Below are 12,540 nucleotides of genomic sequence, written 5' to 3' on the forward strand. Positions count from 1 at the left end.
GGAATTCTCAGGAGAAACTGTTTTAAGATGCAGGTTTCTGATACAGATATGAGCACTCAGGGATACCGACTCGGTGGCTGGGGCCAAGAAAGGCATTTTTAATAAAGGCCCCAGGTGACTCTGATGAAATGGCCACCTTGGTTTGCAAGTCCCTGGGAGGGATGGAGATCGGGCAGGAGAAAAGGGAGTTTTTAGCTGAAAGACCTCAGCTTTTGTCTGAGGTAAGCGTTTTCATCATCCAACTGCTTTTAAAAATAAACTCACATTTTCAGATAATTCGCATCGCCAGTTACCTGGATTAGAAACTTCTAGAAATCCCGAGATCTGTGGGAGATCCTTTTGCACTGGTGGAAGGCCATATAGCAAATAGGACAGATATCGCAATGGCTTTTTCTCTCATGGAAAGCTGACAATCCTTGAAGGTTGAACCCAAGACTGACGCCAGCTCACACCGGGGGAGTCTGGGACAGCGTGTACTGTTCAGCAGAAGGAACACTTTTCTCAAATTAAATAAAATACTCCATGCCACCTCCACCTATGAAAGACACTCAGAGGGCATTTAAATTTGCTAAACTTTATTTCATAGCATGTACAGTGATTAATCACGGTGTCAATTCATTAACACAATGAAGCCCCGGTGGATCTGATTTTGAAATTGGGTGCTGGAGAGTCAGAAGCTGTCGTCACTTTGAGAGTCCAAGTCACGCCTGTGCTCTGGTTGGCTCACACCAAGGAAAACCGAGATACGCACAGACGAGCAGATGCAGAGAGAACCTTTTTCTTCCATTCTGCACCGTCGGTTAAGGTTCGTCCAGGGCTTTGAAAAGAATCATCGCGAGAACTTTGTTTTTAAAGTTGAATCACTAACGACATCTACCGACTGTTCAAATTCTTTATCACAAAAACTGAAGTCTGAAGAGAGACTCTAAAAAACGTAAAGGGCTAAACTCTGATAGAATACTACCACTGTGTGCCGGGTTAATACAGCTACTTGCTATCACTCAACTGAGAATCACGGCAGGACGAGGGCATGAGCATGTGCATTAAAAGTGTACATTACGGGGCATGCACAGGACCGAACCCCCGATCCTACTCTTTCTCATTGGTCACATTTACACGAAATTCATTTCTATGCAAATAAATGGCAGAAACACTTCATTCGAGACCTGTACAAAAACAAGTTAACAAGTGAACACAACGTAATATTTTGATAGTCTCTGATAGGATGGGCTTTGGCTTCTGATATATTCAACTAACCATTTTTCAGTGTTTTTTTAAATTTTTAAATACATCGAAAACGAGATTTGGATCACATCTTTGAGCACGCCTTGGGCCGCCCCAGGAGAGTTTAGAAAGCAATGATCTCAGATATCCTGTCCCTCCCCCTACACACGCACACGCAGGAGACACGGTACTCTGGTCTAGTCAGAGGATGGAAACCAACAGCCATTTTTTAAAGAACTTTTTCCCTCTTACTATAGTGTGAGAAGTGTCTGCCACCTCAAAGACTTTGAGAGTTTGGTGGCAGTGGATGGAATCACAGCAAGGAAGGCCAAGTTCTTCCTGACCAATCGCCCCTCCTCCCTGCAGGCTCCTGAGAGGGTTTTACCCCAAATGGGAATCCGAGGACCATTTTTATTAACAGAACCTAAAATTTGAATACCTCAAGACCTAAATGGACATTGTTTTTCCGCAAAACTAGCTCTTGGGACCTTACAACCCTCTGCTCCGTGGGAGGAGCAAGGAAGCCAGGTCCGCACTGAAGACCTCGGCTTAACTCACCCACGGTCAAGGGACAGAGCAGGTGGCAGGGGAAAGAGCCGCTCCGCTCTTTAAAACGCCAGGCCCGCAGGGGTCCGCAGACCATTAGAAGAGGTGGCAGGAAATGGGGGAAAAAGGCCAAACGTGGATGAGTGTGACTGTGACTCTGCCCATGTGTCAAGATCGATGTTCTAGAATTTTCCCAATCTGCTTATTGAAGGTGAGTCGAGGAGGAGGTGGGAAAGCTGGCCTGGCAGAGAAAAATCACAGGGGTACAGACGCCTCCCTCCCACATAGGATCTCACATGGCATTGACCTCTGAGAGCCACATCGCTAAAAGAGCCGAAAGCCTTGGTTCACTCAGTGACAAGAGAACACTTTGTGCCCAACTTGGAACTTCTTCCTTGGTCTTCTTCCAGCGCCTCGGGTGTGGGTGGTCCCCTCAACTCAAAGCTTTCTGTGTTCTGTGGATAAATCAGAACAGCTCAAGAGAAGAAGGGAGGGTTGTCATTCAGAACTGTTTTACCTCCTAGGACTTTCTAAGCCCTCAAACATTTCCATCCCCCAACCAGGCCTCCAGAACATTCCACCCGCAAAGCCACCTCCCTCTCATCGAGGGAGACGGGCAGGTGGAATGGCAGGATGACCTGAGAACAACACAGCAATTCTCACCGGCCACACAGGTCGGTGGGTTTGCTCTGTCACCTCCTGTCCCCGCAGGTGGTCCCGATGTTGGCCTTCAAGGGCTCCTAGGAGCAAGGTCAGGACTCTGGCCCTCTGCAACCTCCACCGCTGTGTCACCCACCTCCTCCACTGCACTGGGGTCCTCGTCACTGACCACGTGGTGTGCGGGCCCCTGGGACTCATGAGCCGCCACCTGCCGCTCCCGCTCCTCCCCCTTCCTCCTGTCGTCACGCTCACCATGAGGAGAGCCTTCGGGCTTGGCCTTTGCCCCCTGCGACGTTGAAGCTGGCGCCTCGGTGGGCTGCGGGCCTCCCGGGGCCTTCTGAGCCGCCGCGCCCCTTCTCGAGCCTGGCCCTTTCTTTGGAATCGGAGGCTTCTTCTTGGCGTCTTCCACGTCGACGAGGACGTAAGAGACGGGGCCCAAGCTCACCTTCTTCTTCTTCCTCCCAGAGGCCGGGCTCTTCGCCGAGGCCCAGCCCATGGCCTTCTTCTTCGGGGGGCCGTCCCGGCCACCATCTTGGTCTGACTCAGAGGCAGCTGCAGGGCCCCCAGCTTCTGGCTCGGCATCCTGAGCTGCATTTCTAGGAAACTTCCAGGCGCCCCTCTCCACGGGCTTCTTGAAAGCCAATTCTTCCTGCTTCACGCAGGGCTTCCTGCTGCTCCTGATACATTCTGAGGTCTCCATACTTTCCCCATCGGCAGCCTCGGGATCCTCCGAGGAGGCTGAGCAATGGCCTCTGGGTTTCTTCCAGGATGCTGGTTCCTGCTTGGAGTTTTTTTTCTGCTTCTTTCTCCTGGAGCGAGTCTTAGCTCCAGCCCTACGAACCAGCGGTTTGGGAGGGTCACGTTCATCTTCCGCATCATTCCAGCTGCCCGGGTTCTCTATCTTCAAGGCAGAGCCGACCTCGAAAGCCCGCCCGGGTTCCTTCTTCACTCTCCGCCCTGTGGCTGCAGCTGAGGCTGCCACCAACTGGGCTTCGTAGGCCTCCAGGGCCCCGGCCTCCTCCCGCTTGCGGATCTCGGCATCCATGTAAAAGACGATTTGCACCACGGTCCCAAGGAGCACCCCCAAGGTCTCCGCCCAGTTCTCTGGGGGCAGATTCCGGTTCCGGGAAGATGTGGGGTGGTTGAGCTGGAGCAGGCGGACCACATCCTCCCAGGTGCGCCCCTCGACATCCAGGAACTCATTCAGGTTTTTTAAAAACTCTGCATCCTGGGTGGGGTCTCTGCAGACCACTCTCCAGACACCGCCCCTTCCCGGAAATTCCCGGGGGATGGCCCTCAGATTCACACCCTCGCCGACCTCAACGAGGGCGGCTTTGGCATTCTCTTCCCTCAAAAACATCTTGTTGAGCACGAGGTACGGGCCCAGCGGGGAGAGGACCCCATTCAAGGTCTCCTCGATTTCCGCTGGGCCGCAGTCCTCCGGGATGCCGACGATCAAGAGGCACCTGTGGATGTCCACCTCCATGCCCCGGCACCAGTCTTCCAGGAGGCTCATGGACATGGTGGCGACCACCTGGCAGCTCTAACTCCACGTGCGGCGAAGAGTCTACCAAACAGACTGAGGGCGCGGCGGTCTCCGAATGTCAATCCTGTACGGTGACAAGAGAGGGCAATGAGAGTGCCGGCAGGAGCCCGTGGCTGCGCCTCCGCGGCTGGCAGGCCGGAGGCCGCGCGCTCGCCCGGGGCCCTGCTCCCTCCCGGACGCGGCGCACGGCGCTCACCTGCAGCCTCGGCTCCTCCCCCGGCTGTCGGGCCTGCGCGCAAGGACCCGGCGGCCGCGCCTCCCACCGCGCGGCCGGGCTCGGGACACGCCGCCGGGACGCAGCCGGTCGCCCAGCACCGCCTCGGACGACCCCGGCGCGGCGGGTCGGGCCCCAAGGCGTCCGGGGAAGCCCACGGCCGCCTCACGCCGGCCCGGGCGGGTCACGCGCCGTACGGCTCAGCTGTCAGCCGCGCGGAGGAGCCGCGGCCGGCGTCGCAGCGCGCGCTTGCGCACTGGGCCCCGCGCCGCCGCGCCGCGCCCCGGGGTCTCCATGGCAACCGGCCCGGCCACCTCTCGCGTGAGCTCTGCCTAAGGGCCTGTGGGGCCCGGTGCGAGTGGGCGGGGTGCGGCTGTTCACCCCGCCGGGGGTCTCCGTATTCTCCCATCGCCCCTCCAGGCCGGCTCTTTCCACCCTTCTCTACTCAACGTGGTCCGCGGGGACCGACGTGGGGGTGGGGGCGCGTCGGCGTCTATGGCCGCGCCTCCAGTCCTATCCTCAGCTAACAGGGCTTCTGGGAGACACCAGAAGTCAAAGAGGGAGGGGGAAGGGCCGCTTTAATCTCTCCTAGGTTCACTCCATTATGGTTTCTGGATTCCACAAATTTCCAGAAACTGCTTGCTTCCACGCCCCGCCCCCGCCCAAAGCCTGGGGATAACGCCTCACCTTTCCTCAGCTTGCTGATCACAGGTAACTGTTGCAGAAAAGTTGCAAAAATCAGAAACCAAGCAGCACTGGAACAGTTGGAGAACAGTCGGAGAACTCCAGTTTATTAGGTCCCAGAGGAGCTATTGCTCTGAAGATATGAGCCCAGAGCTCAGTTGCAACATTGCTTATATAGGTCTTATTCGGCATGGGCCGATTGGTTCATCTGTCCTCAGATGGTTACAAACCCATGAGTTGCTATTGGCTGCCGGCAGTTACAAAGAGTTGCAAAGTGTGGGAGTTGCTGTGCGGTACAGGCAGTTACATTTGTTGCTTAGACAGAAGCAGCAAAAGGGAAGATGAGTCTTTAATTTTCAAGTATGGCCTGTGCAGCAAGCATGTCTACAAAGGCAGAACAAAGAGCTAATTAGCCTTTTGAGTGAAAATTCCTCTTTAATCCTCCCTTTTGATGTCTTTTTAAATTCTTATAGGGCATCAAACTCCTGATCTTCTTGGCCTAGGGGCTGGTATAATGGTGGTCCAGATGTCACAACTATTTGTAATTCTATGGATTCTAGGCATGAGGAGACAAAATTAACAAGACAGGTCAGGATACAGGGACCAAACAAGGGAGCTAGGAGGAGCATGAGGAGAGGACATGCAAGTGGGAGAAGCCAGGACCCCCAACTCCGTATTCTGGACCAGGACCCCCATGACTCATCTAATTGCTGGCGGATTACAGTGGACTCCTTCTAGGATAGGACGACCTCGGTGTCTTTGCAGGCAGACCCGGAAACCCCTAATTTTCCAGCCTACCTCTTATCTAAGAGCCATGAACCCCCTTATTATTACTATGGATGTTCTGTATCTGCTTCCTGCTGAGAAGGGCAGTTGTCCCTGCCTACTGGGGTTTCGTGGTGCTCTATCCCTTTCTGCCTTAATCGGGGCAGGATCTTGGGTTTCCTGCTGAAGTGCCACCTCAGTCCCTAGACAAAGAAGAGAAGATACGAAATGTTATTTAAATCATATATCTATTAATTTCTATTTTTGATTTGCCTATTGAGTGAGTAAAGGGAAACAGCCTTGGTTAATATATTTTTTAAAGAGTAAAAAGACCGTTGGCCTGAAGTCCCGTCCCCTCTCAGACTCCAAGGACCCTGCCTGGCCTAGGGCCATTCCCGCATGATGGTCCAATGATCCTTATCGAAAGCCGGAGGACCTGAGTTACCAGTTTCAGGGCCATTATCTGGATTTGGGAGAGAGGGCCTTTTTCCCAAAGAAAAGAGGAAAAGAAACTTAACTAGGTATACTAAAAAATTTAGAACTCTGCAAGAGATGTCCCATAGCATTTCCTGCAAGGGTGAGTTTCCTAGGGTGCCTAGTTGGAGACTTTTGAGGCATAAATACAGTTAGTCTTCCCAGGGAACAAAGTCCCCCAGTACTGTTAGCAGGAACATAAGAATAAAGTTCTTCCATAAATAAGAAACCATCCAGCATGTGCATTTGCATAGTTTACAGTAGTGGAGCTGCAGTTCAAGGCCATATTATCTGAGATGTTGAAACATTGGTTAGTACACTTAGTAAATGTTATGTACTTTTCTGCTGGTGTTTAGCAGAAATTTTCCTTATCTTTCCTGAGTTCGGGTGGGGGCTGCAAGGGGGAAGGAATTCTCAGACCACTGGTCCTATCTATTTGCAGATCATGTTGTTTTGGTGTGGCAAGTTTTTCCAGAAGGCCATTGAGAGATCTGTAGCATTTTCCAGATGCCTTCTCTCCGCTCTTATTCCCCGCTTTGAGATTCCAGACATTCTGGTTTTTTTTTTTTTATGCTAGAGTCCTCCATTCTCCGTCTCAACCATCCTGGCGATCTCCCGGTAGTGATGGGTAAAGTATATGTGGGCAGCAGCTCGCCGCTGTACTGCGGCTCCCACCATGCTTTTTAAGTTGTTATTAGCAGGGGCAGCAGACATGGCCCTATCAGGCAGATTCTTGGGAGTAGTATAACTGCTCCTATTAAGGTTTTAAACACACCAAAGGCAGAAAACCATCCCCCAAAAAGGCTATTGGGGTTCCATCTGTGCCATACTTGCACGGGGGCATGTGCCGGTTTTGTTACCTTTTCGACAAGGTCCTCAACTGCCCAGCCCTGGTCATCTATCTGCAGGCAACAGCTGGTGAGATTGAATTTTCCACACCCGCCTCCTTCTGCTGCTAACAGATAGTCTAGTGCCAACCTGTTCTGGTAGATGGTGTTTCTCATCTGAGTCTGCAATTCCAGTCTCGTTGGTAATGATTTTGAAGTCTGCCTGCAGTCGGATAATCCGGTTTAATGTGTAAATGGGAGTACAGTATCCCCAAGATGTATATTCTGCCCAAGTGGCAGGCCCATTGTATTGGATTATCCGCTCTGGGGGCCACTCATCATCCTTCTTGTCCCCTATGTAGAGTTCTCTTTTTACCCGTTGTGAGGGTTGTGGGGCCGGGTGACCAAGCAGCTTCCCTGTTTTCAGAGGTAAGAGGAGGAAGGATGGCTTTATCATGCCAATTATACAGCTCCCTTCCCAGTTTCTGGGGAGGCAGACGTGGCTTTGTTTTCACAAATCCAGTCAAGTCCACGTGGGGCTGTCCCGTCTCAGACCCTGCCTGGATCCTGCCAGGCTCCAGTTAGCTCTGGAAATCTGGCCAATGAATTTCTCTCTGTCCTGCTTTCCCACCACACGCTTTGTTTGGAGGTAGCATTATAATACCGTAGGCCAAGGCGAGTTAAGTTTCTGACTGACTCCGTGAGATTTCCTCCACCTCCAGCCAGGCAGTGTTGTCCTATAATAGTATGCTTGAAAGACCATTGACTATCATCAGAGGTGCGTGGAGCCATTTATATTTGGCATTGTCTTGGTGGGAACTAGTTCTGTAGCTGTTCTGAACTAGTTCACGGCCACCTGTCCCCCATCAGAGTCCCCCACATACATAACAGGAAGTGACATTCAGGGAATGAGCTATTCCTTTATCCGTTTTGAGAAATCAGTTTTTAGTTGGTTATGGTGGTGGGGGTAGGGGTTCAGTTACTTCCTTGTAGAAGGACTTATAAACCTGAAAGGCTCGAGCTGAATGGTCTAGTACTTGACCTCTGATACGAATTTGAACATACGGATTTAGCCCCGTCCCGTCAACGCCAATGCCAAGTGTCGTTACTTCCCCAGACTTCCAGCGGGGTTTCAGGGGCTTGGTTATGATTGGTTCTAATGAACTGCACTTATGTGCGGTGCAGTCGGCATTGGAGAGAGGCCCGTGGGATGGGTCAGGACAGAGTAGGTAGCTCTAGTGTCTAGTAAAAATTCAGTTTTTCCTTCCTGCCATGCCTAGGGTGACCTGAGGCTCCACTGTTGTGATCGTGGTGGATTTTTCTAGGACTAGAGCTTGCAAGATGCCTCAGTCCTGATGATGCCAATCACGGCCGACCAAGATCAAAGCCCTCCAGGCCTGCAAGGTTTTTATTGCCTAGGGTCACCTTGAGGTGGTCCCTGTATTACGGCAGCTAAAATCTGCGCCTTTTTGTACTCTGCTTCCTTCTCTGCCCCGTTCCAGTTATTGGACACCTTAAAGACCTCTGGCACCAAGGCAATCTGTGGGTTTTGGGTCTAGGCCCAACTTTTGGAGCTTCCTTTGAATATTGGGTGCAGGCCGAGTTCTGAAAGGTACAGACAAGAGTGTTTGACCCTCAGACTTTGGACCAGTATTAGTATATTCTCTAAAAGTCTCAGAAAACTGGTTGAGGCAATGTAAAACACATTAATTATTTCGCTAAAGTACAGAATTCTTGTTTTTTTCCTCAGAAAACTTTTTCATGACATCAGTAGCAGACCAATAGTCTAAGAAACATTAAAACAGAATTCTAATTTTGCATTAGATTACTTTTGGCATTTAAATTTCCAATCTTGCTTAGCTTAATCACCTCAAATTCCCTCTCAAGATTTCTCTTCACAAGAAAGAGAAATCCTTTACCATTTTCCTTATTCCTTCAGTTTGCCTCTTTCCACTCATTCAGAAACAACCGACTTGAAGACCAACACCTTTCCTCCGATTCCCTTCAAAATAAGTCTCCATACTTTATACCTTCTATTACCCAAACCATTTTCCTTTCCATCATAATCAGGATTCTTAACCGAACCACCATATTACATAGAACACAGACAAACATAGATCAGAGGTCATGCGCATACTCATATTTCCCCGTCATCAGTATTTGGAACTTCCCTGGGGGTGCACATCTAGTTTCCTCAGGCAGCGATGAAATAGATGGGGTCCCGAGAGAACTCATTTCCCCACTCAGAGTCTGAGGGTGAAGGGGGAGGAAATTCCTGATGACCTAGACCTCTGGAAAGGCGCTCCTATCAGTGGGCCAGCTAATAAGTCTGGATCTTGGTGAAGGAGTATAGAAATTGAACTTTTATACCATATACCAAGCCATGAGATTAACTTGTTGTCAATGCATTAAAACGCAGCGGGGTTCTACACCCAAGTTGTAATGTCGCTCCTAATTTAGTTAAAATATCCCATCCTAACAAGGAAGCTGGGCAGCTTGGAATTACTAAAAACTCCTGCTGAGACGTCTCATCTTCAAATCGGCCGGTCAGTGGTGGAGTGAAATGGTTGACCTTGTCTTCTCCTACTCCTATGATGATCGTGGTTCGTGAGGAGGGTTTTCCTGCAAATTCAGGGAGAACAGAATAGGCCGATCCCGTATCTCAAAGAAATTGAATTTGCTTACCCATTACGTCCAGAGTCGCCTGGGGTCCCTCGGTAGTGATGACTAACTACATTCCCGGACAGGGGCGGCGAGGATGGCCCCGGGCCTCTTCAGTCATACAGTTCCTAGACCTGGGCTACTAGGGTGTCGGCTGGCCTCCCTCCTCTCTGGGAGTGTGGACAGTCAACTCTCCAGACCCAGGGATTAGTATCGGTTTCTTTGCATGTGCTGCAGGGGGCTCAGGGACTTTTCGGTACAGTCCTTTGCCCAGAGTCCTACTTTCTTGCATTTGAAGCAAGCGCTCAATGTCTCCTTATTCCCCAGTCTCTTAAGGGATGCTTGTCGGGTACCAAGGGCACGGTCAATTGCGGCAGCCATACTCCTGGCTTGTCTTTCTTTATTCTGTTCTTTTTTTTTTTTCTCTTTAAGATCTCGAGTGTTGTAGATCGTGAAGACCATATATAGTAATAGATTGTGGTTAGTCCGTGGCCCCATTTGCAGCTTTTGAAGCTTGTGTCTGGTATCAGGGGCTGACTGGCTAATAAAATGCTGGCCTAACAAAGCTAACCCAGCAGAGGAAGTGGGGTCTACATTAGTATACCTCCTAAAGGATTCTTCCAGCTGGCTAAAACTGGCCGGATTCTCCTCTTTTCCTGGAGTAATGGTTCTAAGCTTCTCATAGTTCACGGCTTTTGTGTTCTTTGTTCTTTCCCAGAATTGGTCGGGCCACAAGTACCTTACTCTGTCCCTGCCTATTTATGCAGAACCGGGCCCAAGGGGCACTACAGTAGGATTTACAACCATGAGTCTATGTATGGAAACTGGGCTGGATGTCTAGGGGACCCTGTCACTACCTGGTACACAGTTCTCACAGTGGGGAGGTCCAGGGTCCCTTCTGAAGGCCAGCCTACCCTGTAGGTGGGCCACACGAGCTCACGAAGAATACGAAGTTTTCCTGGGGTCAACTTGACCCCATAATTCCCTGGGAAGCCTTTCTTAAAATTTTTCAGCATACAATTTAAGACAGTTGGCTTGGTGAAACCTCCCCCTGTATTTGCCTTAGGGAGCTTCCTAATGGAGGGGGGAAATAGACCCTAAAATTTCAAGAAAATAATTCGACAGAGGGCCCCTATGTCCAAAGGGCCGTTTGAAGCTAGACAATTCTTAAGCCAAATCAGTGGTTAATTGCACCCTCCCTCTCCCACTGTGTATGCACCCTGTGTCGGAGACACAAAGACAAACAAGGGTAGGTGCCTCATCTAGAGAGGAGACCACTCAGGTGCTCATCTGACCGTGTCCCGAAGGCGCTTAGGTGATGCCATAGCGGACTCAGCTTTGTGACTTACAATCAGACACTAGTCCAATGCCGCCTTGGACCATACGCCATATGCCACAGAACCGCAGATGAGCCCACTCGGACTCCATAGCCTTTAGGGGACTTTAAGAGTGCCCAGCTGTGGAGCCACAAATTCCTACCTGATCGACCGGAACAGCCAGGATGCTCATGCACTCACTCATTCATACACTAGGTTAAAACATCGCCTCCCCTCTTTTGGAAGGCCCTGACCTATGCCTTCCCCCCTGGGAAGACCCTGATGCTTCCTTGCCATCTTTCTGGTGACCTGGAGTTTGTTTTGGTTTGGTGGAACCACCGGGTCCAGAAAAGTAATGGGGTACTCTTATTAAAAGTTTGTGGCAACTCGTGCTAAAATCTAGCACTGGGCAGGGAGCTGTTGTAATTTTGCTGATTGAGAATGGATAAAATGAAAAACAAGTCAAGAAATACCAAGTGTTGATCAACTAGGACGCTCATACATGCGCACGGCTGGTGTCAATGTAAACTAGTACAACCATTTTGCAAAGCTCTTTGGCTGTATCTACTAAAACAGAATACACGTAAATCCTACAACTTAGGAATTCTCTCTATCTATATCTCTAACAGAAATATATTCACTAAAAGCCATGGGCACTATTCATAATAGCCAAAATCTGGAAGCTACCCAAATGCCAGTCGACGGAAGAATGGATAAATCGTGGCATGTTCACAAATAAAATAGTAACAATTAAAATGGATGATCTACAACTGCACATAACTATGTAAATGAATCTTGCAAAACATTGAGCAAAAGAAACTAGATACCCAAGAGCATATACAGTATGATTCCATTTATATGGAGTACAAAACAAACAAAATTAATCTACGCTGTTAGAAGTCAGGATAGTGGTTTCCTGTGTAATGTCTAATGACTTGAAATGCGTGACTCCCAGGGGGAGGGAGAGCTGGCAAGGTTCTGTTTCTCGTTCCGAGTGCTGGTTACGCGTGTGTTTTCACAACCTGAATTTTCAGGTTGTGAAAATTGAGCACGCTCTATGCCTATGAGATGAGCACTTTTCTGTAACTATTTTATACTCAGTAATAGCCTTTGCTGCTTTGCTGATGTGAGGTTCAAGGGAAAATAAGTGAGTGTGACCCCTAGGTTATTGGATGATGCCACTTATTTTTATACGGGGAAGGGTTGGTGGACAACAGATTTGGGGAAGAAGGGAGGGGCAAATCAGAAATTCAGTTGGGGCCACGTTGAGTTTAAGACTCTGTGTCAAGGGTCCTCAAGACCACCCTCAAGTTCAGTGATTCGCTGGGAGGATTCATGGGACTCAGAAGAATTATTGTGTCACAGTTATGGTTTATTACAGCAAAAAGAGACAGTTTAAAATCATCAAAGGAAAAAAGTGCATAGGACAGAGTCTAGGAGAGACGAGGCACGAGCTTCCTGTTGTCCTCTCTCAGTGGAGTTATGTGGACAGAAACAATACGTGACAACACCCACGGAGTGTTACCAACCAGGAGAGCTCACCTGAGCTTTAGTGTGTGGGGATTTTACCCTGGGTCGATGCCATAGGCACAGAGCACCTGTGTGGCTGTCCTTAGTTACTCA

General features: G+C 49.9%; 1 protein-coding gene across 2 annotated transcripts; it reads right to left on the reverse strand.

Annotated features, from left to right (window-relative positions):
- Positions 1-558: 558 nt before the first annotated feature.
- PNMA8A (PNMA family member 8A) lies at positions 559-5,031 on the reverse strand. Of its 2 annotated transcripts, XM_039881642.1 has the most exons (4): positions 4,878-5,031; positions 2,683-4,040; positions 2,434-2,510; positions 559-2,225 (listed from the first exon to the last, which is right to left on the reverse strand). In XM_039881642.1, the coding sequence occupies exons 2-4, from the start codon at positions 3,950-3,952 to the stop codon at positions 2,118-2,120; spliced, it is 1,455 nt and encodes a 484-aa protein (XP_039737576.1). In that variant the 5' UTR covers positions 3,953-4,040; positions 4,878-5,031; the 3' UTR covers positions 559-2,117. The 2 variants fall into 2 exon arrangements, with proteins under 2 accessions (XP_039737576.1, XP_039737577.1); XM_039881643.1 differs by lacking the exon at positions 2,434-2,510 and having other exon boundaries at positions 4,878-5,030.
- Between the last annotated feature and the right edge of the window lie 7,509 nt (positions 5,032-12,540).

Source organism: Pteropus medius, unplaced genomic scaffold (assembly GCF_902729225.1).
Source record: "Pteropus medius unplaced genomic scaffold, Ma_sr-lr_union100, whole genome shotgun sequence".
In the NCBI taxonomy this organism is placed as follows: domain Eukaryota; kingdom Metazoa; phylum Chordata; class Mammalia; order Chiroptera; family Pteropodidae; genus Pteropus; species Pteropus medius.